Source organism: Panthera uncia, chromosome X (assembly GCF_023721935.1).
Source record: "Panthera uncia isolate 11264 chromosome X, Puncia_PCG_1.0, whole genome shotgun sequence".
Classification (NCBI taxonomy): domain Eukaryota; kingdom Metazoa; phylum Chordata; class Mammalia; order Carnivora; family Felidae; genus Panthera; species Panthera uncia.
In genome coordinates, this window is record NC_064817.1 from 30,439,519 (window position 1) to 30,460,611 (window position 21,093).

Here is a 21,093-nt window from a genome sequence, read left to right on the forward strand (position 1 = left end):
CAAGGGACGGTCTCTATTTTGCTAAACTCTCAAATCTTAAGAAATATGTAATACTTAGGTTCTTCATTTTCTACAAGGCATTAGACAGATTCCATTATGAGATCCTTGTGATACAAGTAAATGCATTCCAGTATATTGAACATTTGTATCCAAAACTCCTGATAAATGGTCATTTACTCTGTCATGATAGTCACTCCCTTTCCTTATGCTTTCAGCTCCCGTGTTTGTCTTCCTTCTTCTATTCACTAGGCAAACCCACAACCATGGTGAATGTAGTCAATAATTGCTGCATTAATACTGTATAACAAACAACCTCATAATCTCAATGTTTTCTAACCATAAACACTCATTTTTCTTGCTCGTGAATCTGCTGATTAGCTGAGTAGCTCTTCTTTAGATTTTCTATCAGTTTCAGGGCTGCTCTATATGTTTACTCATTGTGGGATGTACCTAGAACATTGTCTCATTGTGGCTGGAAGAAGCACATGAGGAGAAGTTCTAGGGTCCCAACTTGTATGCTGTCACCTACCCTGACATTCCATTGGTCAAATCAAGTCACACTTAGTATCATTGGAGATAGGAAATATATTCTGTCTGCCTTAACATTGGAAATATTGAAGTCTAATCACAATCAAACCCTGGCCATGAGTATATAATGATAATAAAGGGGAAGAGTGAAGTATCAGGAAAAGTGGTCCAGTCTCCTACAGTAGCCACCGACCAACTCTGTCTTTTCTTCACTCGCACGCACACAGGTAACTGAATATGGGTGGGAGACAAAGAAAAAGAAACAAAACAAAACAAACCTCTGAGTTTATTTTCATTATTAGGGCTGAGTGATTTGTGTTCCTGTCACAAGCCAGCATAATATTGACACCTTGATCTGATGGCCCCTGCAGCCACCAACCCACTTCTCTCTTTTTCTTTAAAGAAAAATTCCTAGGAAAAGTTTTCTGTCCTTACTGTCTCTGCTTCCTTTTTTTTTTTTTTAACTTTATTTATTATTTGGAGAGACAGCATACGTGCACATGGGGGACGGGCAGAGAGGCAGAAAGACAGAATCCCAAGCAGGCTGCGCTACCTAGGCTCCCATCTCTGCTTCTTTATCTCTATTATCAATTCTCTTATTCACTTCAGTGAGAACCTAATCTTAACAACTCAACTAAAATTGCTTTTGTCAAGGAAATCATGACCTTCATGTCCCAGAATCTACAGGTCAATGCTATGTTCTTATCTTACTTTATCTGTCAGTAGCATTTGATATAGTTGACTCTTCTCTCCTTGAAATGTTGTATTAACTTGATGTTTGGTTTTCCTCCTCCATCATTGTTTAGCCCTTGTGAGTCATCTTTTCTGTCTTTTATCTGCTATGAGAACTCTAGGTGTTAGCTTGATTTAAGGCTCAGTCTTATCTCTTTCCCAGTTATACTATCTTCCTGGCCATTTTTATAGGCTTGTGGATCCTATCTATTCATTGTAAACTCCTAACTTATATCTCCAACTCCAGAATTTCTCTTGAGTTTCAACTACTTATTTTTTTCTTCACATGGATATCTAGTAGGTATCTCTTACTAAATAGTACTCTTGATATACCTGTCCCCTCACAAGCTAATTTATTACTCAAAGATTTCTCCATCTGAGTTAATGGCACCATTATTCATCTAGTTCATCTTGCCAAACACCTAGGAGTCATACTTGATTCCTTTTTTTTTCCCTCGCTGCAAAATCCCAGACTATCAGTGAATGGTGATCACAAAGCCATAAATGTGTATCTCATTTCTGACTCCTTTTTTCTACCTCCACCACTTTTACCTTCATCTATATCACCCGAACTACTACAATTGCCTGTTTTATTTGTCTTGCACCCTATACTCTGATCTCCTCACAGAAGAGAGTGGTCTGTTGTAAAACATAAATTATGTCCTGTCATTATGTTGTTTTAAACCTCCCTGTGTCATCCAGGGCCATTTAGGTTTAGGTTTGGGGGCACCTGGGTGGCTCAGTCAGTTAAGTGTCTGAATTCAGCTCAGGTCATGATCTCGCAGTTAGGGTTCGAGCCCCACATTGGGCTGTGTGCTGACAGCTCAGAACATGGAGCCTGCTTCCGATTCTGTGTCTTCCTCTCTCTCTGCCCCTCCCCCACTCATGCTCTGTCTCTCTCTCTCTCTCAAAACTAAACATTGAAAAAAAAATTTAATAAAAAGATTTAAGAAAATAAAAACCTTTAGGTTTTAAACCTCCCAAACTTTGGGAGGCGAGGTCAGAGAGGCCCCCCATTATCTGGTCCATGCTTTTTTTTTTTCTCTGACCATACCTCCTCTAATCTCTCCCACACTTCACTTAGCTGCTACAACATTCTGAACTGATTTCTATTCAAGAGTTTAAATTGCTCACCCTTCTGCTTGGAACACTCTTACCACATCTTCTTGATTACCCACCTCTAAATCCCTTAAATGCCTCCATTCAGTGTCTCTCTTTAGAGAAGTTTCCCTGAAAACAGCCTTCACTAATTCTCTTACTAAACAATTAATTTAAAACCTACTTATTTACTCCTCTTCTTTCCCCCACTTTATATTAAGTTCCACGCCACAAATGATATTTTATCTCACTCCCTACAGTATTCCCAGCAACTAAAACAGTGCCTTGTTCAACTCATTCATATACTAATATTTATTGAGAGCTACTATCTCCTAAGATCCTGTTCTAAATTCTGTTGATACAGCAGGGAGCTAAAAAGACAAAAATCTCTGCCCTACTGGGATTTACATGCTAGTAGGAAATGACAGGCAATAATCAAATAGGATGAGGAGAGAAAATAGGTAGGGGAGGGGGATAAGGCAGGTCGTGGTGCTAGAGGTGCAGGGCTTTTTAAATTTTTTTTATTTATTATTGAGAGAACACAAGGCGGGGATGGGCACTGAGAGGGGAACAGAGGATACAAAGTGGGCTCTGTGCTGACAGCAGCAAGCCTGGTGTGGGGTTCGAACTCACAAACCATGAGATCATGACCTGAGCCGAAGTCAGATACTCAACCAACTGAGCCACCCAGGTGCCCCTGGAGGTGCAGTTTTGAAATGGGTCATGAATGAATTGGCCTGCAGAGATGGCTATAAATGGCTGATAGAGTCTCATCTGAGTCTATACCGTCTATGTCTTGTGTAAAACCATAGAATACTTAGCAAATTTATGTATCACAAAAAGCAGGAAGAGAAAGCCAATATGCTAGAATGCTAAATGGATATTTAATCCCACTATTCCATAATGTTTGGCTGAAGTTTTTAAGACAAAGTATTAAGGAAATAATAGAATGTCTGCCATGTGAGTGCAAAGCATCAGTAGCATAAATTGAATAGGGTTGTGTGCAGCTTGGGAGCACATTTTTGGTTTTGTCTTAATTCTTTTTTTTTTAATGTTTATTAATTTATTTTGACGGGGGGAGGGGCAGAGAGAGAGGGAGACAGAGAATTCAAAGCAGGCTCTGTGCTGCCACTGCAGAGCCTGATGCAGGGCTTGAACTCACGAATGGTGAGATTACAACCTGAGCCGAAGTCAGACACTTAACCAACTGAGCCAGCCAGGCACCCCTTGTCTTACTCAATTCTTGATAACATACTTTGTAGTAAGATTATCTCAAATTTAAAGTAAGTTTGAGCAAAATTGCTTTTCATAGGTGTTAGAAATAGGTAATTGTTCCAAATCGCTTTGCACAGATTAGATCATACCTGGATAATTTGGGTCGGTTAAACAGGCCAAATATTAAGATACTGGACAATAAAATGCTCCTTTGCATGGATATTGAGTGATGAAGGGTCTTTTGTCATATCTTAGGAAATGGCTAATAAATACCTGGTAAATGGCTAGACAACTCTACTTATAACCAAAACCTCCAACAAGACATATTGTTTGGATTTACATTGATGCTGCAGAAACCACACATAGTTACAGTTGTGAAGAAAGAGTGAAATTAGAAATTTAGAAAATCTTCCATTATGGATAAGGCAACAACAGTCCACATGTTACAATTTAGGTAGAAATGGTGATGTCCCAATGGGCAGGTAGTCCATGGAAATGGGAATTCAAGGACAGTATTTGGATACCCAGGAAATCATTCATTATAGGTGGAAATATAACATACAGTTGACCTTACTGGTTTGGGGCTGCCTCTTGAAGGACTTCAAAAAACAGTCAAGACAGGGGCGCCTGGGTGGCTCAGTCGGTTGAGCGTCCGACTTCGGCTCAGGTCACGATCTCACAGTTCGTGAGTTCGAGCCCCACGTCGGGCTCTGGGCTGATGGCTCAGAGCCTGGAGCCTGCTTCCGATTCTGTGTCTCCCTCTCTCTCTGCCCCTCCCCCGTTCATGCTCTGTCTCTCTCTGTCCCAAAAATAAATAAACGTTAAAAAAAAAAATTAAAAAAACAGTCAAGACAGTCAAAATCTTGAATCTTTGATTTAAATAACTAGCAAGACATGACAAATATATAGAACCAGGTCTAGTGTTTGAGGGAATAAATGATAGCATGGAAAAGTGACTTTTCCAAATATGGAAGATGGAGTTTAATATTCTATATTGCTGCTGCTGACGGCAGAACTTCGACCAGAGACTGGTAGCTCTAAGCAGTGTAACTAGGGCCTAAAACAATGAAAAACCTTCCAATTTTGTTTCATGAACGAACTGAGTACCTTAAGAAATAGGAATCCCTCATCAGAGGATGAGTTTAAGTGGTTGCCGAGGGGCCATCTTCCAAGTACTATTTAGAATATGTTCCTATATTCACTGGCAGGTTATATGTGAGGACCATTAAATTAGAACTCAAAGATTCTGTCATTCTGTGTTAATGACATTAATAAAAACAGACCTATGTAGGTTTGTTTGCTTTTGGAAGAGCTATTCTCATTTTGATGCTAGGTTTACAATATTTTGTCTTTCTTAAAAAACTGGCCAGGTTTGGGGGCGCTTGGGTGCCTCAGTTGGTTGAATATCCGATTTGGGTTCAGGCCATGATCTCACAGTTCATGAGTTTAATTCCCACATTGCGCTCACTGCGGTCAGCTCAGAGAGAGCTTCAGATCCTCTGTCCCTCTCTCTCTCTGCCCCTCCACCGCTCATGCACTCTCTCTCTCTCAAAAATAATCATTTTTAAAAATGGAAAGCATTTTTTCTTAGGTGCTAAAAAAACCATAAGAAAGAAAAATTTGGAATAAAAGTGCTCAGATAGTGAAGTAAAAGACAAATTATATACTTTTTGACTACTTTTGGAATCAAACAAGGTGTGAGAGAGTAAAATTATGTTTTGTAATGTGGAATATACTCTTTCAAGTTTTATTGGTCTAATAATGTTTTTATTACGTTGGGATCAAGGATCAAGTGCCTGTCTTAGGAGAAACATGATAAAACATGCTTAAAATTGAGTATTTATCTACCTCCATAACACAGAGAAGAAATCAGGGCAAAAACACTGAAGGTCACTGGCGTAGAATCCAGTATGAAAAAACATAGAATGCACCAGCTTCTATGCAAGAGCCTCAAGAGATGGAAGCTGTAAAGAAAGTGTTGTGAGATAGTAAAGGTGGTGACAGTTTAGCACATTGGGTCACTTTTGGAACACTTAATGCAATTGTGTAGACTTTGAATTTTTGTTTTAATTCTTAGAGTCTGTTAAGTGAAATATGTTCTATGACATATTTGGTACATCTCATGACATGTTTGGTACATTCTAAAAAAAAAACAAAATTTCTGCTTTATGCTATACAAATATTATATTTTTCGTTGTTTTTGTATGAAAAAATATAATATCAGACTCCAATTCCAGAATACTTATTACATTCAGTGAGATTGATTAAAATTTTCTATCACTTTGAACTTTAATTTCAAGCAAAAAAAAATTCCAGAAATAACAAAGTATGTTGGCTCAGAAGAGTTTAAAATGAAAATCAATATGCATCTGTCAAATGTAATCAGAGCTTTATCTGATATATCAAAAATCCAATTACACCTGAACTGAAATTGTTAGTTTTTTTCTTCTTCTTCTTTTAGCTGTCAATGCTATGTATATTTAAGTCTAAAAGTAAGATCAAATGCATATAAGTTGTCATGATCTCCATGAGTAGGAAATAAGTACACAATTGAAACTCTACTGTCACCAGCTCTGTGGGCAAGTCAAAATTTAATCTTACAGAGGGATTAGATTTACTTTTTTTTCAGCTATATCCTAAAAGGGACACAATGAATGCATTTTATGAAAACATTCATTCCAGGATTTCTCTATTTTGACTAGGCATAACTACTCGTTACCTTTTGCTACTTGTATTCTACCTGAATTCTGGTAGCTATAATGGGTTTCCTTTCCTGTGCAACTTGGCATATATTGGACTCCCTGACCCCTTGATAGGAACAGAAGAAACCATCATTAAATGTTATTCATTTTATTATCATATGTAAATGGGATTGTGATATTTATCACAGCTTCTATCAGGAAGAAAACTGATAGAAGGGAAAAGGTAAGTGGGAAGACACCTTGCAGACAAGTACTCACTTCCTGAGTACATTAGTAAAGTCTCCACATTTGACATTACGGTTGATCCTCAAACAACATGGGTTTGAACTGCTCAGGTCCACTTACATGCAGGGTTGTTTTTTTTTGTTTGTTTGTTTGTTTGTTTTTTACAGCGCAATATTATAAATGTATTTTCTCTTCCTTATGGTTTTCTTTCTTCTTTAATGTTTATTTATTTTTGAGAGGGAGAGCTCCAACAAGGGAGGGGCAGAGAGAGATGGAGACAGAGGATCAAAAGCAGGCTCCACACTATCAGTGCAGAGCCTGATGTGGGGCTCAAACTCACAAACCATGAGATCACAACCTGAGCTGAAGTGGGATGCTCAACTGACTGAGCCACCCAGGTGCCCCATCTCTTCTTTATGATTTTCTTAATTACATTTTCTTTTCCCTAGCTTATTTTATTGTAAGAATACACTATATAATACATATAACACACAAAATATGTGTTAATCGACTGTTTATGTTATCAGTAAGGCTTCTAGGCAACAGTAGGCTCTTAGTAGTTAACTCTTTAGGAGTCAAAATTTATATGCAGATTTTTGACTTTGCAAGGGAGTTGACACCTCTAGCCTCTACATTGTACAAGGTTCAGTTGTAGTTGGTTACTTGTGAGGGCTGAGTTTTAAGAAAGCTAAGTTCATGTATAGCTAAATATATGCATATAGTTTAGGTAGTTAGAGAGTGTTGAATAATCGGTGGACTATTGTCAAGCCATTAGCAAGTCCTTATATGTAATATATATTTGCTAAATTATCTGATCTTTCCCATTTCCAAAGTCTCATCCCCAAAGATAGGTGGAGTGTGAGATCTTACCACCACCATTTATTTGTCTCCCATGTGGAAGTATGTAATTATCCAGTTCGCCCTCTATATTTCTGTTACCATATGAACACCAGTTCTTCTGAGTCACCCTCATTCTCAGCATTTCATATCCCCAAGAGCAGTGCATCCACTTTTTATTTTGGTTTTTTATTTAAATTCCGGTTAGTTCATGTACGGTGCAATATTAGTTTCAGGTGTACAATATAGTGATTCAACACTTCCATACAATATCTGGTGCTCAACAGTACATCCACGTTTTTTTATCACAGCATCCTCTCCTTTCCAAACTCTAAGACTTTACCACACTATCCTCTAGAATTCATGATTTGTCTTAGGGAAAATACTCTCTATCCCCAAATCAACTTACCTGAATGTTTCCTGTATCTTGAAACTTGACCCTCCTCTGACAAGATACTGTTTCCCTGTAATTAGAAAAATCCTCATCAGCTCTGTGAAATACACTGTTGTTGTTATTGATAGTCACATTGAATATTCTTTTTAAATTTTTTAAAAATATTTATTTAGAGAGAGAGAGAGAGAGAGCATGCGTGAACAAGTCGGGGAGGGGTAGAGAGAGGGAAAGAGAAAATCTCAAGTAGGCTGCACACTGACAGCATGCAGCTGGACACGGGGCTCCATCTCAGGAATTGTGAGATCATGACCTGAGCCAAAAAGAGACACTTAACTGAGTGAGACACCTAGGCACCGGATAGTCGCATTGAATATTCTAATTAGTTTATTTATATCCCTTGATTTTTACATGTTAATGTTTACCAATATTTTTGTCATTCCAAAAGAAATTATAGAATGAAGAGAATTGTAATATAAAAATGAAAGATCTGTCTTGAATTGTCTATAAATATTGAAACAATTCATACATAATAAAATGCTCCTATCTATTGGAAGTCTGATTTTGCCAAGACAGCATAGTCCTTTTTCTTCCCACCCCACTCTAGCCAAACATCAATGGAAAAACTCCCATGTGCCCCACCCTGATAACCTCAGGAAGGCCTAGTAGATAAATGATTTTCACCCTCCCACCTTCCTGCCTCACAAACATCACACTCTGATTGCCTTCCCCTCCCCCTTGCCTGTCTGTTGTGTTGATAAGGCTAAGCAGCAAAACTAATCTGTCATTGCCGCAGGCTAAAGTGGGCGATGCTCCAGTTCCCTCACCACAGTGGTGTTGGTGGAGCCAAGAGAGGAGCTTATCTTCTCTTTATTCCCTGGCAGAAGCAGGTGGAGTTCAAACTATCCCACCAGGGAGGTGTCAGCATTGTTGTAAGCTGAGAGTGTGTCCCCACCCAAGAACAGTGAGACTTAAAGAGCTGGTGCCTGGAGGATCTAGTCACCTCTACCTACACCTGTTGTCAGTGAGACTGAGCAAATTGGTGCATTTTGGGCTAGTAAGCAGTCCGATTTCTTCCCATTGGTGTCAGCAAAATCCAGTAAGGTGTACAGCAGGGCCAGCAGCCACTCCTATTCCATCCTATTCCCTGGAGTCAGTGAGATCCAGTGGGGACCACAGTCTACTCCCCTTGTAAGCATCAATAAGGTAAAATGAAGTGATGTGAGGCAGGGTAGTTGGCATGTTGCTTCTCTTCTTTCCACATGTGAGCCAGGACCAGTGGAGAACTGAGCCTCCAGCCCCACCTAGCATCAGTGAGGCAGAATGAAGTGGTGAGAGGTGGAGCTAGCTGGCACTCTGCTTCTTCCCTTCTCTTTTCTTCTCTTGGTCATTTCTCTCGAGCCCATCAGGGAACAGAACCTCCACTCCACCCTTCTGCAATGAGGTGATGTAAATCAGTGCCTCACATTCTGCTTCAACAAATAATTTTGAATTCTCATCACACAAATGAAAGAACAGAAAATCTGAGAAAAAAAATCTGAGTTAAAGAACCAAATTGAAGTTCTGGTAATGATGAAATACATTAGGTTAAATAAATATCTCGCTGGATGTGATCAAGAGGAGAATGGAGATGATGGAGAATAGAATCAATGACTGTGAGTACAGATCAATAGAATCTACACAGACTGAACAACAGACAGAACATAAACTGAAAAAAAAATACACAGAGGTTCAGGGACATGTAGGAAAATAATAAAAGAGATAACTGTCATATCAGAGCCCAGAGGGAGAGGAGAGCCTGTGACTGATACACTATTCAGAGATATAATATCTGAAAAGTAGTGATGGAATACATAAACCTAAAGATTCAGAAGGCTAGTAAACTCCAAACTGTTTAAAGCAAAAAGAAGTCCATAGCAAGACACATCATAATTAAACTTCAGTAAACAGAAGACAAAGAAACAGACCTTGAAAGCAGCCAAAGAGAAATAGTGCATTACTTACAGGGAAACAGCAATTCAGATGACAAGAGATTTCTCATCTGAAACCGTGGAGACCAGAAGGAAATGATACATAATTTCCAAGTACTGAAAAGGAAAAACTGTAAACTGTAAATTTTATATCCTGAGACTATATCCTTCATGAATAAAGAGAAAATAGACATTCTTAGATGAGGGGAAAGAAAGACAATTTGTTATAAGCAAATCAGCCCTTAAAGAATGGCTAAAAAATATCCTCTAAACAGATAGGAAATGATAACATAAAAAGAATTAGAACTTCAGAAAGTGAAGAATATCAGAATGGGTAAAATAAATATTAATAGACCCTCTTACTTCTTTTGAGTTCCTTAAATCATATTTGCTGTTTGAAGCAAAAATTACAAAATTTTGTGATATGGAATCTATTTATCTATTTATCTCTATCTCTATATCTATAATCTATCTAGAGAGAGAGAAGAAAGTCTTAAGATAATTATATTTGAAATGTGGAGCAGATAAAGAGATCTAAATGGAAATAAGGTATATTAACTATATTATTTTCTGTACTTTTGATATTCTGGTGTCTGGGACCTTGTTGGGACCTGCCTCTCCCAGGGTTAGCTAATTCCTAAAGATAGTAAATGAGTCTTTTGGGAGAGCACCTTTTGTATGCAAACCAGCAAATCTAGAGCCTGTGCCTCCCACATCTCTTCTATTAGGCTTTTACGTTCTAGGCCAATATTCTCCTATCCTTATCACTCCAGGGTTGGGAACCCCTACACGCCAAAGCCTACTGAAATTACTCAAACTAGTCATTCCTAAACCTACTTGGCCTACTTACCCTACCTTGCCCATTACTTCCCATGAAAACCACAATAAAGACTCTCACCTGTTCCCTGCACCTCATGACTGACTGTGGTACTTCTTCATGTGGCACTGCGTGGCATGGCACGTCTCCTGTTTCTAGGGGTAGGTGAGTATAAAAATTTCTTCATGACAGTCATTTCTGTGTCTGCATGTGTTACCACATGTGATTAAAACAAATCCTGGGTTCGTTTTAAAATGTACGTTACATACACTTCATTCAAAGTAGCTAAACATTGTTACCTGTGGAGAGCAATGGGTTGCATATGTATATTAAATTATCACTTAAAAGAACTAAGATGGGGCTCCTGGGTGGCTCAGTCAGTTAAATGTCCAACTCTTGAGTTCAGCTCAGGTCATGATCTCACAGCTTGTGAGTTCAAGGCCCATGTGAGGCTCTGCACTGACAGCGTGGAGCCTGCATGGTATTCTCTCTCTCTCTCTCTCTCTCTCTCTCTCTCCCTCTCTCTCTCTCTCTCTCTCTCTCTCTCCCTGCCCCTCCCCTACTCTTTCTCTCTCAAAATAAATAAACTTAAACAAAAATAGAGAAGAACTAAGAATATAATATGAATATACTCAAAAGTACCATAAATCAGTTAGAATCCTAAAACATGTTCAAGTAACTCATGACAGTGTCACCACACATAACATAAGACATGAAAGAAATAAAGTAGTGTTACAGGCATCTGTAAACACATAAACCCAACAACTTAGGGGGAAAAAAATGATCCATTTCTAGTGAATACCAAACTGCTAGAATTCACCAAAGATGAAATAGATAATATGAATAGTCATATAGCTATTAAAGAAATTGAATTCATAATCGAGAAACTTCCAAAAAGAAATTTTCAGGCCTAGATGGCCTCAATGGCAAATTCTTTGAAACATTTTAAGAATTAACATTAATCGTTCTCAAACTGTTATAAAAAAGAAGGAGGAGGAAAAGAAGAAACACTTTAACATATTCTGTGGCCAGCATTACCCTGACACAAACCCCAGAAAACCATAATCAAAGAAAACTACAGACTAATACTATTGATGAAATTAGGCACAAAGATCTTTAACAAAATATCAGTAAATTGAATCCATCACCATATAACAAAAAATATGCCCACAACCAGATGGGGTTTATTCCACATAGAAAGGCTGGTTCAGTATTTGAAATTTCATTAATGTAATCCACCCTGTTAAAAAGATTAAGAGGAGGGGTGCCTGGGTGGCTCAGTCGGTTGAACATCTGACTTCCGCTCAGGTCACGATCTCGCGGTCCGTGAATTCCAGCCCCGCGTCAGGCTCTGTGCTGACAGCTCAGAGCCTGGAGCCTGCTTCGAATTCTGTGTCTCCCTCTCCCTCTGCCCCTCCCCTGCTCATGCTCTGTCTCTCTCTGTCTCTCAATAATAAATAAACGTTAAAAAATTTTTTTTAATTAAAAAAAAAGATTAAGGGGAGAAGAAACTGCATGCCGATCAATATAAAAAGCATTTGAATAAACCCAATATCAATTTCTTAGAAAACTCTTTACAACCTAAGAATAAAAGGGAATTTTCTCAACCTGATAAAGAGCTGACTTGATAAAATGATAGCAAATGTTGAATTCAATTATAAAACATTGAGTACTTTCTCTCTAAAATAGGCAGCAACACAAGGATGCCATTCTCATCACTTATTTAGCATACTACTGGATGTCCTAGCCAGTACAAAAAGGCAAGCAAAGGGAGCAGAAGGCAAATGGAATGCAAAGGAAGAAATAAACTGTCCTTATTTTCATATCACATCATTGTCTGCCAGGAAATCCTAAGGGATCTTTAAAAAAAAGAAAAAGAAAGATTTGTAGAAGGTGAGTTCCGCAGGGCTACAGTAAACAAGAACAACATAGCACACATGCACAGATCATATTTATATATACTGGTAGTGAAAACATGGAAGCTGAGAGTAAAAACATAACACCATTTACAGTCTCTCCAAGTAAATAAAATACTTGGAAATAAATCTAACAAAACATATATATGACCTATAAACTGAAAATGACAAAATCAAACAAAATATAAAGAAATTGAGAGATATGCTGTATTCATGAGTTGCAAAACTCAATATAGTAAAGATGTCAGTTCTATCCAAACTCATCCACAGGTTTATAATGCAATTCCTGACAAGATGCTCACACCTTCTGCAAATTTAACGCACACAGTGCTAAGCAAATAGTTCTTATATTTCATTAATAGCAAATTCCAAAGGAGGAAAAATTAATAAATTGGACATCATCGCACTAAAATATTTTCCTCTGTAAAAGCCCATGAGAAGGTGATGAAATGGAAAACTACAAACTGGGAGACAGTGTTTGCAAAACTTGTGATAAAGGGTTAGTATCTAGAATATATAAAATGTACTGAAAACTCACTAATAAAAATACAATTAAATTAAAAAATGATCAAAGAACATGAATACGTATTTAACCGAAGAGAATATACTGATGGTTGGTAAGCACATGAAAAGGTGTTCAATACAATTAGTCTTTAGGGAAATGCAGAATAAAACCACAATGAGATTTTACTACAAACACATTAGAATGGTTAAAATAAAAAACACTAACAACATAAAATGTTGGGAAAGATGTAAAGAAACTGGATCGCTCATACACTGCTGGTGGGAATGGTAAGGGTGTGCAGAATATTCATGGCAGATTTATTATAATAGCCTAAATCCGCAAACAACTTAGATGCCCTTCAATGGGTGAATGGTTAAACAAACTGGTCAGTCCATAACATGAAGTACAGCAATAGAAAGTATGGCAACACAAAAGAATGAAGCATTGATAAGCACAACTTGATTGAATGCCCAGGGAATTTTGCTGAGTGAAAAAGCCAACCTCAAAAATTTACTTATGGTAAGATTCCATTTATTTAACATTCTTTATGTGAAAAATTTATGGAAATGGAGAATAAATTAGTGGTTGTAATGATTCAGGGATGGAGTAGGGGTTCCTGTAGGGTGTCTATAAAAGGTCAACCAGAGGGATCTTTGTGGTGATGAAACTTTTCTATATCTTGTCTATATCAATATAAGTATTTTGGTTTTTATATTGTTTTATAGTTTTACAAGATGTTACCATGAGAGATAACTGGGTAAAGGGTACATGGGATCTCTCTTTCGTTTTCTACAACTGCATGTTTATAATTATTTCAAATATTTTTGTACTGTATATGGATGATATCATGTTATAAGGGAATAGTCTAAAGGATAAAGACATACACTGTGTTTGATATCTGTAGTAACTAAAGATGTTATTTGCAGTAATAATATGTTTTTGAAACTATTGCTACTTATGAATTAGAGACTATCTTTAAGAGCTCAGTGCTTAGTGACGTTTACTGTATGTGCTGCTGCCTAACGTAAAGCATGCCCAGTTCTCCAGATAATTATCATGAATGTTTATTAAATTATGTCAGCAGCTGAGCATGATTTCACATTTTTAATAAAATTTCTCTTCCTATTATGTCAAATGACCAATTTTTCACACAAATAAGCACAGGTTCCAATCACACAGATTTGTAATTATGATTTATAGCATAAAGCAGGTGGATTTCTTAGCTAGGCAGTGAAGCTACTAATTTTGTTGTAAAACACAAAGCTACAGCTTTTCTTATGCACAAATATCTGGATGCCTGCCCCTTAGAAAAGTCTCTATAACCTGAAATTTAGACCCACTTATGCCACTAGAATATTTCCATGCAGACAACAGAAATTGAACTTATTAAAATAGTTTATAAGGACTGGGCTTGTAAAGTGGAACCCAAGGCACGGTGCCCCCTTTTTTGGCCATTTTATGCAATTTTGTTAGTTGCAGAAATACAGGTAAATATTCTAAAAGAGATTCCTGTTCCTGTCCCCCTGACTTCCTGGAGGCCCAAGGCTTAGTTTTCTCTTCATTTCTATCCATGCTCATTCTTGACAAGATCTCCTCATTCAATCACACATGAAATTCTAAGAACTTCTAAGTTGATAGACCCAGCTTCATCCTCTCCTTAAATCCAATTCATATAGCCATGCGCTATCTCCACAGTGCCCGCTACCGATGTCCACAAGGCTTCTCAAACTTCCTTAGGTGCTCTGTGCAAATGACACTTTATCAGAGAGGCCTTACTGACTCTCTCACCCTTTATTGTTTTATTTGCACCATACATATAAATACATTTTATTTATTTGACTCCTAATGCATTCTGGAATGCATGACTCAGGAAAGCAGGGGATATATATTTTTTTCACTATTTTATCCCTAGTGCTTATTATAGTGCATGGCCCACAGTATTTTTTGAATGAACAAGTGAAAGTATAAAATAATGTAGAATCAATGTATACTGTACAAAATGGGATTATGTGGATGGAACTGGAGTAGTACCTTCATCATAGCAAAACCTTGATATGTATATTATATTAGCTTCCTTTTTCATGAGAGGAAAATCTCAGAAATTGAAGTAACTTTCCCAGTGCTAATGAGTAACAGAGCAAAGATTTAAACTTCTAAAGCTCATGCTCTACACTGTATCATAGAATATTCCTGCAGGTAAGGAGAGAGATCTTACACACACATACATACACATATGCATGTTTGCACACACCCATACACACACACACTACTTAGCATGGTGCAGGGGCAAGGAGGACATGGTAATTGATTGATAAGGTATATTTGCTGTAGTAGTAGACATTATTTTATTTTAAAATTTTCTGTGGGTAATTTTAATTGAAATTAAAAATAGGTACTTTCCAAGAAAATATTCAATTCCCTAAAATTAATTTTTTTAATCTTATCTTTTCTATTTTATATGTTTTCTATTTTCTATGTTTATAAGGAAACATGTTATCATAGGGTATTACAGCTGGAAAGAACATTAAGGTATTCTGTTCCACACACTCCCGTAAAGCTCAAAACCCCGCTGTCATCACCATCAGTGTTTGTGTGGCATGTATTTGATGGCCTTCAATCATAGAAAATTCTCTCCTTCACTGTGTGTCTGGTCAGGAGACTCTGATAGTGAATTTTTCATTCATTTTGAGCCGACAATGAAGTGTTTACATGAAAATCAATATTTTCTTTAAGTATTACTTTGTTTTTATTTTTGCTAATGTATTCTTGGATTTAAAAAGCAAACACAAAACGTGAACTTACAGGTGCTTAGTTCATGGTGTAAAATTTACCTTAGCAATCATATTTGTGTTGAATAACTCCAAAATCTTTTAAAACATTTTATGTCTCAAACTTAACATTTTTTTTCTAGTAAGCATGGATTTGTATCTTTTCCCCAGTTACCCATTTTATCAAATATAACCTTCCACTTAGTGCTTGCTTTTTCTATACTAGCCCCATTGATAGTGTCTTCTTTGGACAACTTCATTAAAGCTCAAGCATTAGCTAGCTCGTCAAAAGATGGAGTAAAGCAGCAACAGGCTTTAATCCTTCACAAAGGAAACACAATCTCTGAAATGCTTTTCTTGCCGTTCATTAGATGCCCCATTCATTTGATGAGGTACACGTAGGAAGGGAAGAATGCTTCATCTCTAGCTTTTCCGTGATTATAGCAGCCAAATAACAGAGTCAAGTTTCTTCATCTGCCCTATGTTTTGAGAGCCTGGAATTTGAATTTCTGTAAGCAAATTCAGTGGCATCCCATGCCTCAGCCTCTAGCATAACAAAAGAAAAGGCAATTTCATGCATTAGTTTGCTAGGACTGCAATAACTAAATAGTAGACTGGGTGGCTTAAACAAGATAAATTTATTTTCTCACAGTTCTACAGATTAAGGTCCAAGATCAAGCAATCAGTGGCGGGGGGCGGGGGGGGGGTGGCTGGTTTCTTCTGAGGTATGATTGCCTTCCCACTGTGTCCTCACATGGTCTTTCCTTTGGGGTGTGCACATACCTGGTGTGTGTCTTTGTATCTGACTTTGTATCTGACTTTGTATCTGACCTTTTTATAAGGACACCAGCCATATTGGATTAGGGCCCACTCTAACAGTCTTATTTTAACTTAACCACCTCTTTAAAGGCCTTAAGTCCAAGGCCTTAAGTTCTGAGATACAGGAAATCAGGACTTCACCATATCAGTGCCATTATTAATCATAATTTAAAGATATTTGAAATCAGTTATTGAAAGTATGAAGTATCCAAGTAGAAAGTAGATAGATTTCATGTTTGAAAATGGTTGATGAGGGACGACTGGTTGGTTCAGTTGGTTAAACATCCAACTCTTCATCTCAGCTCAGGTCATGATCTCACAGTTCGGGCCCCTTGTCAGGCTCTGCGCTGAGCTTGGAGCTTGCTTGGGATTCTCTCTCTCCCCTCCCCTTCTCTCTCTCTCTCTCTCTGTCTCTCTCTGTCTCTCTCAAAATAAACTTAAAAAAAAAAAAAAAGAAAATGGTTAATGAAAAGTCATGTTCATCTTGTACTCTTATTTAAAATTAAAATTTTAAACTTGTACTCTTATTTAAAATAAACCACTATAACAAAAATAATAGCATGGCTCAGAGTGCTAATATGTTTCATAGTATCTCTTTGATTACCTGACATGGGCCATTTCTAATGCCATGCTAAATATTAGAAATTATGCTGTGGGAAGCAGTAATGTCATACCACTAAAGTGATTAAACATGACTCTCCCAGGATGAAATACTTCCATTACTAAAATGAGGATTATGCTCATTTTACTCTCTTGAGAAGATTTTCTTCTAAGAAGGCAGGAAATCTCATAGCCATTAAAGCATTGTACAACTTCTATATTTCAAATGGGAGATCAGTGCATAAATATTTCTAACACCTTTAATCAAAAGAGCAATCAAAATAGCAGTTTTAAAATATACTGAATAAAATTTGAATGCTAAGTGCAATGAGGCCATAGGAGATTTTAAAGGTAAAACAGTAATATCACGCTTTGTAACGTTTCCCAGACACTAAGCGTGAAGTACTATCAGGGTTTTGAAAAATTCTATAAATAATGTTAAACCTCTCATAAAATATATAAGTCCATAAAATTAATTATGTAAAATAAAATGTGCATTTTTAAAACCCTTATTAGGGTTTCAAACCTCAAGAATGATAACTGTAATGGAAAAAAATAAATATGGGTGCAGTTAGTTTGTGTGCTTCCTCTATGGAAATGGAATAAAACAGAGATAGGTTCAGAAAATATTTTGAGTTTAGAATATGTTTATCAACCTAATGAGTATAGTGATCATCATACTAGCTGGATTTCCTAGTCAGAAGATAGAAAAAACTAACATGGTTTCTCTCACCCTCCTGCTAAATACATATGAAAATGCCAATATAAGACTCTAGCAAGTCTGAAAAGTAAAACTATCTGAAAAGCTCTTCCAAGAATTTAGAAGCACGTCATGCAATGCCCAGATGAGAAATATAAAATAAAGGCCATATTCTTGCCCTTGGATGGATCATGAATAGACAAAATGTCAGTGATCCCAAAAGTATAAATGTAGGATGATTCCATTAAAAGTACTATTTGCGGGGCGCCTGGGTGGCGCAGTCGGTTAAGCGTCCGACTTCAGCCAGGTCACGATCTCGCGGTCCGTGAGTTCGAGCCCCGCGTCAGGCTCTGGGCTGATGGCTCGGAGCCTGGAGCCTGTTTCCGATTCTGTGTCTCCCTCTCTCTCTGCCCCTCCCCCGTTCATGCTCTGTCTCTCTCTGTCCCAAAAATAAATAAAAAACGTTGAAAAAAAAATTAAAAAAAAAAAGTACTATTTGCTACCCCATCCATTTCCTGGAACTAACTGTGTATTTCAAATGTAGAAAAATTCTTTTACAAAATGAGTTGTAGGAGGAGTCAGTTAGTCCCACTAGAAAATAAAGCATCTATAATTACGACAATGTGTCACTTACTAATGAAGAGAAAGACCAAAGAAATCTAAGGAATCCAGGAAAAGAGTCAAATATGTATGCACATGCCATGAAGGCAGCATTGCAAATCAGTGAACTTTTAAATAAGTGAGTTTGTATAAGTAGTCCCCCATAGGAAATCGGTAACCTTGGAAACGTTCTTCTTCATTTCATACGTATGGATAAGTTACCAACGGATCAAAGAACCATAAAAATGAAAGCATATAGGTATTAAGAAACCACGGGTAGGTTTTTTAGCAGATAGAAGTGAGAACAGCTTTCCTGTCTCTACTCAAAGTGTTGCACAGGATAGTGGGAAAACCACGAAAATAAAACTCGTTTGTGAGACACAAGATGAACTTGATAAATTCTCAAAGTTCTTGTTGATGTTAAATTTTAGTGATTTCATGTAATAACAACACAGTGCTTCTTACTATTCAAGCATATAATAATTAAAGAAACTTATGATCACTTCAGCAGAGAACTGTGTCTACTTGTAGACTGCTAAAACATTATGGCTGCAAATAGGCTATTGGATTTTTAATTAAATGGGCTTATTTATCATAGCACTGTCTTTCCACACTTTCAATACAAACATTATAAGAAAGCATGGTGTTGGCAATGAATTACTCTTTTGTATCTTTGTCTTGACTCCTTATATCATCTAAATGTCTAGGTTTTATTTTCAGTCATTCTAAAATCTATTTTTACTGATAACATAAAATTTTGTAAGGGTAAATGATCACTTCTTAATTTGATTTCCTTAGGGATACAGGGATGGTTTATTTAATGCCGCTCTTACTCTTTTTATCCTATTCCAGCTCTTGCTACTTTTATCCATTTGACTGCAATGATTCATTAAACATCTAGAGTTCATAAGGATGACGTTGAAAGTGACAGACATTGTTTAGATGTCTTAGTAAGCCACACAGTCTTTCTTTGGGACTTTGGCAAATTGTCTCAATTCCTCCACCTCTAAAATAAGAAACATAGTAGCACAGAATTTACAGTGATTTTCTGAGAATGCAGTGAGGTATTGTGTGAAAAATACTTAGCACAGAGCCTGGCATATAGTGAGTACTCAATAAATACTAAGTGGTAATCATATTAGTTATTGTTATTAACTATGATAGGAGACATAAGAACATTTTCATTTCCTGAAGAACTAAAATTTAAAATTTGAAAATTTGGGGGCACCTGGGTGACTCAGTCGGCTAAGCATCCAACTTTGGCTCAGGTCATGATCTCACAGTCGTGGGTTCAAGCCCAGCGTCAGGCTCTGTGCTGACAGCTCAGAGCCTGGAGCCTGTTTCGGATTCTGTGTCTCCCTCTCTCTCTCTCTCTGCCGCTCCCCTGCTCACGCTCTGTCTCTGTCTCAAAAGTAAATAAACATTAAAAATAAATAAAAGAAGAGAAAAGAAAAGAAAAGAAAAATTTGTAAGAATTTGGAGGCGGGATGTTTTGTGGAGGGGCCATTTTCTGTTTCCTTTCTTGATGTCTTTAATAGTTTAGTGCAGTGTTTTCATCTGAGACAAAATGGCTGAAAATCATTGATTTTATAACAAAGAATTTTTAAAAAACAGTATGTAGTCAGTAATCTTTTATTTTCTTATAAAGAAATAGTGTTATTCTTCAAAATAAAGGAGGACATCCCAGTACTTGTCCAATAGGTAGGATGTGCATGTTTTTTTCCAAGTGTGGTCACATGACCATCTGCTTCTGGATTCCGTGAGGAGCTACTTACACATGGAGCTTTTGGGCCCCAGCCCAGTCTGAATAAATCAGAATATATAGTTGGGGCTTAGTAAGCTCATATCTTACAAGTTTTGCAGGTGGTTCTTATGCAGAGCAAAGGTTGAAAAAGTCGAATCCGTTAGAACACAAGAAAATGCTGTTGGTGTTTCTGTCTTCTGGTTTTTACAACCTGGCCTTTCTTTCACAAATAAGCTTCAGCTTCCCTCATGGATCAAGTAAATAAATGAACAGGTTGCTGGTAACAATTTTGGTGCTCCAAGCAGAAACCTGGCACTGTTATGGTCTAGAAAAAAAAAAAAAGACAAAAAATTAAAGTGTCAAAAATTGCAGTACTTTGGCTTTTGGAAAATGTAGTAAGACTTGAAAAGACTCATGGGTTTTATGGTTCTTTTATCACTCTGGGAAACACAAGCCAGAATTCTCAACATTTCCTCATCCCTTCCAGCCTCTTCAGGAGAGGCTTCTTGCCTCAGGTTAAAATGTGTTTTTTTAATAGCATTGATGGCATTTGAGGAAAATTAGTGAAGCCAGTGAAGTGCCCTTATTATTTAGCATAATGCATTTTCTTGTTCCGAAGTGATTATGAAAAACTGATAACCAGTAAAAGAATTAGGAGATTATTTTCTGCTGTTAAAATTATACTCTGAAAATGTTTACCACATTAAAAATTAATTGTGTTTTTTACAGGAATCACATTGCCTCCTAAAGAGAATATAGATATCCCAGTGTTATTTATGCCCAACACTATGAAATTACACAGAACAATGGTCATTGTTCAAATGATGAGGGCAAATAGAGAAAGTTGGCCTATTGACAATTTTGAAGAATTAGACACAGAAATGAAAAGGTAACTTATATATATTTATTTTTAATTGTTTTATTTA

General features: G+C 37.1%; 1 protein-coding gene across 1 annotated transcript in view; it reads left to right on the plus strand.

The window, feature by feature from the left end:
- LOC125931259 (cilia- and flagella-associated protein 47-like) overlaps nt 1–21,093 on the plus strand; it is a 67,072-nt gene that overhangs the window by 38,867 nt on the left and 7,112 nt on the right. The window contains exon 8 of the mRNA XM_049643223.1: nt 20,897–21,056. Within this exon, the coding sequence (XP_049499180.1) occupies nt 20,897–21,056 (160 nt within the window). The remainder of the gene's footprint in view (nt 1–20,896; nt 21,057–21,093) is intronic.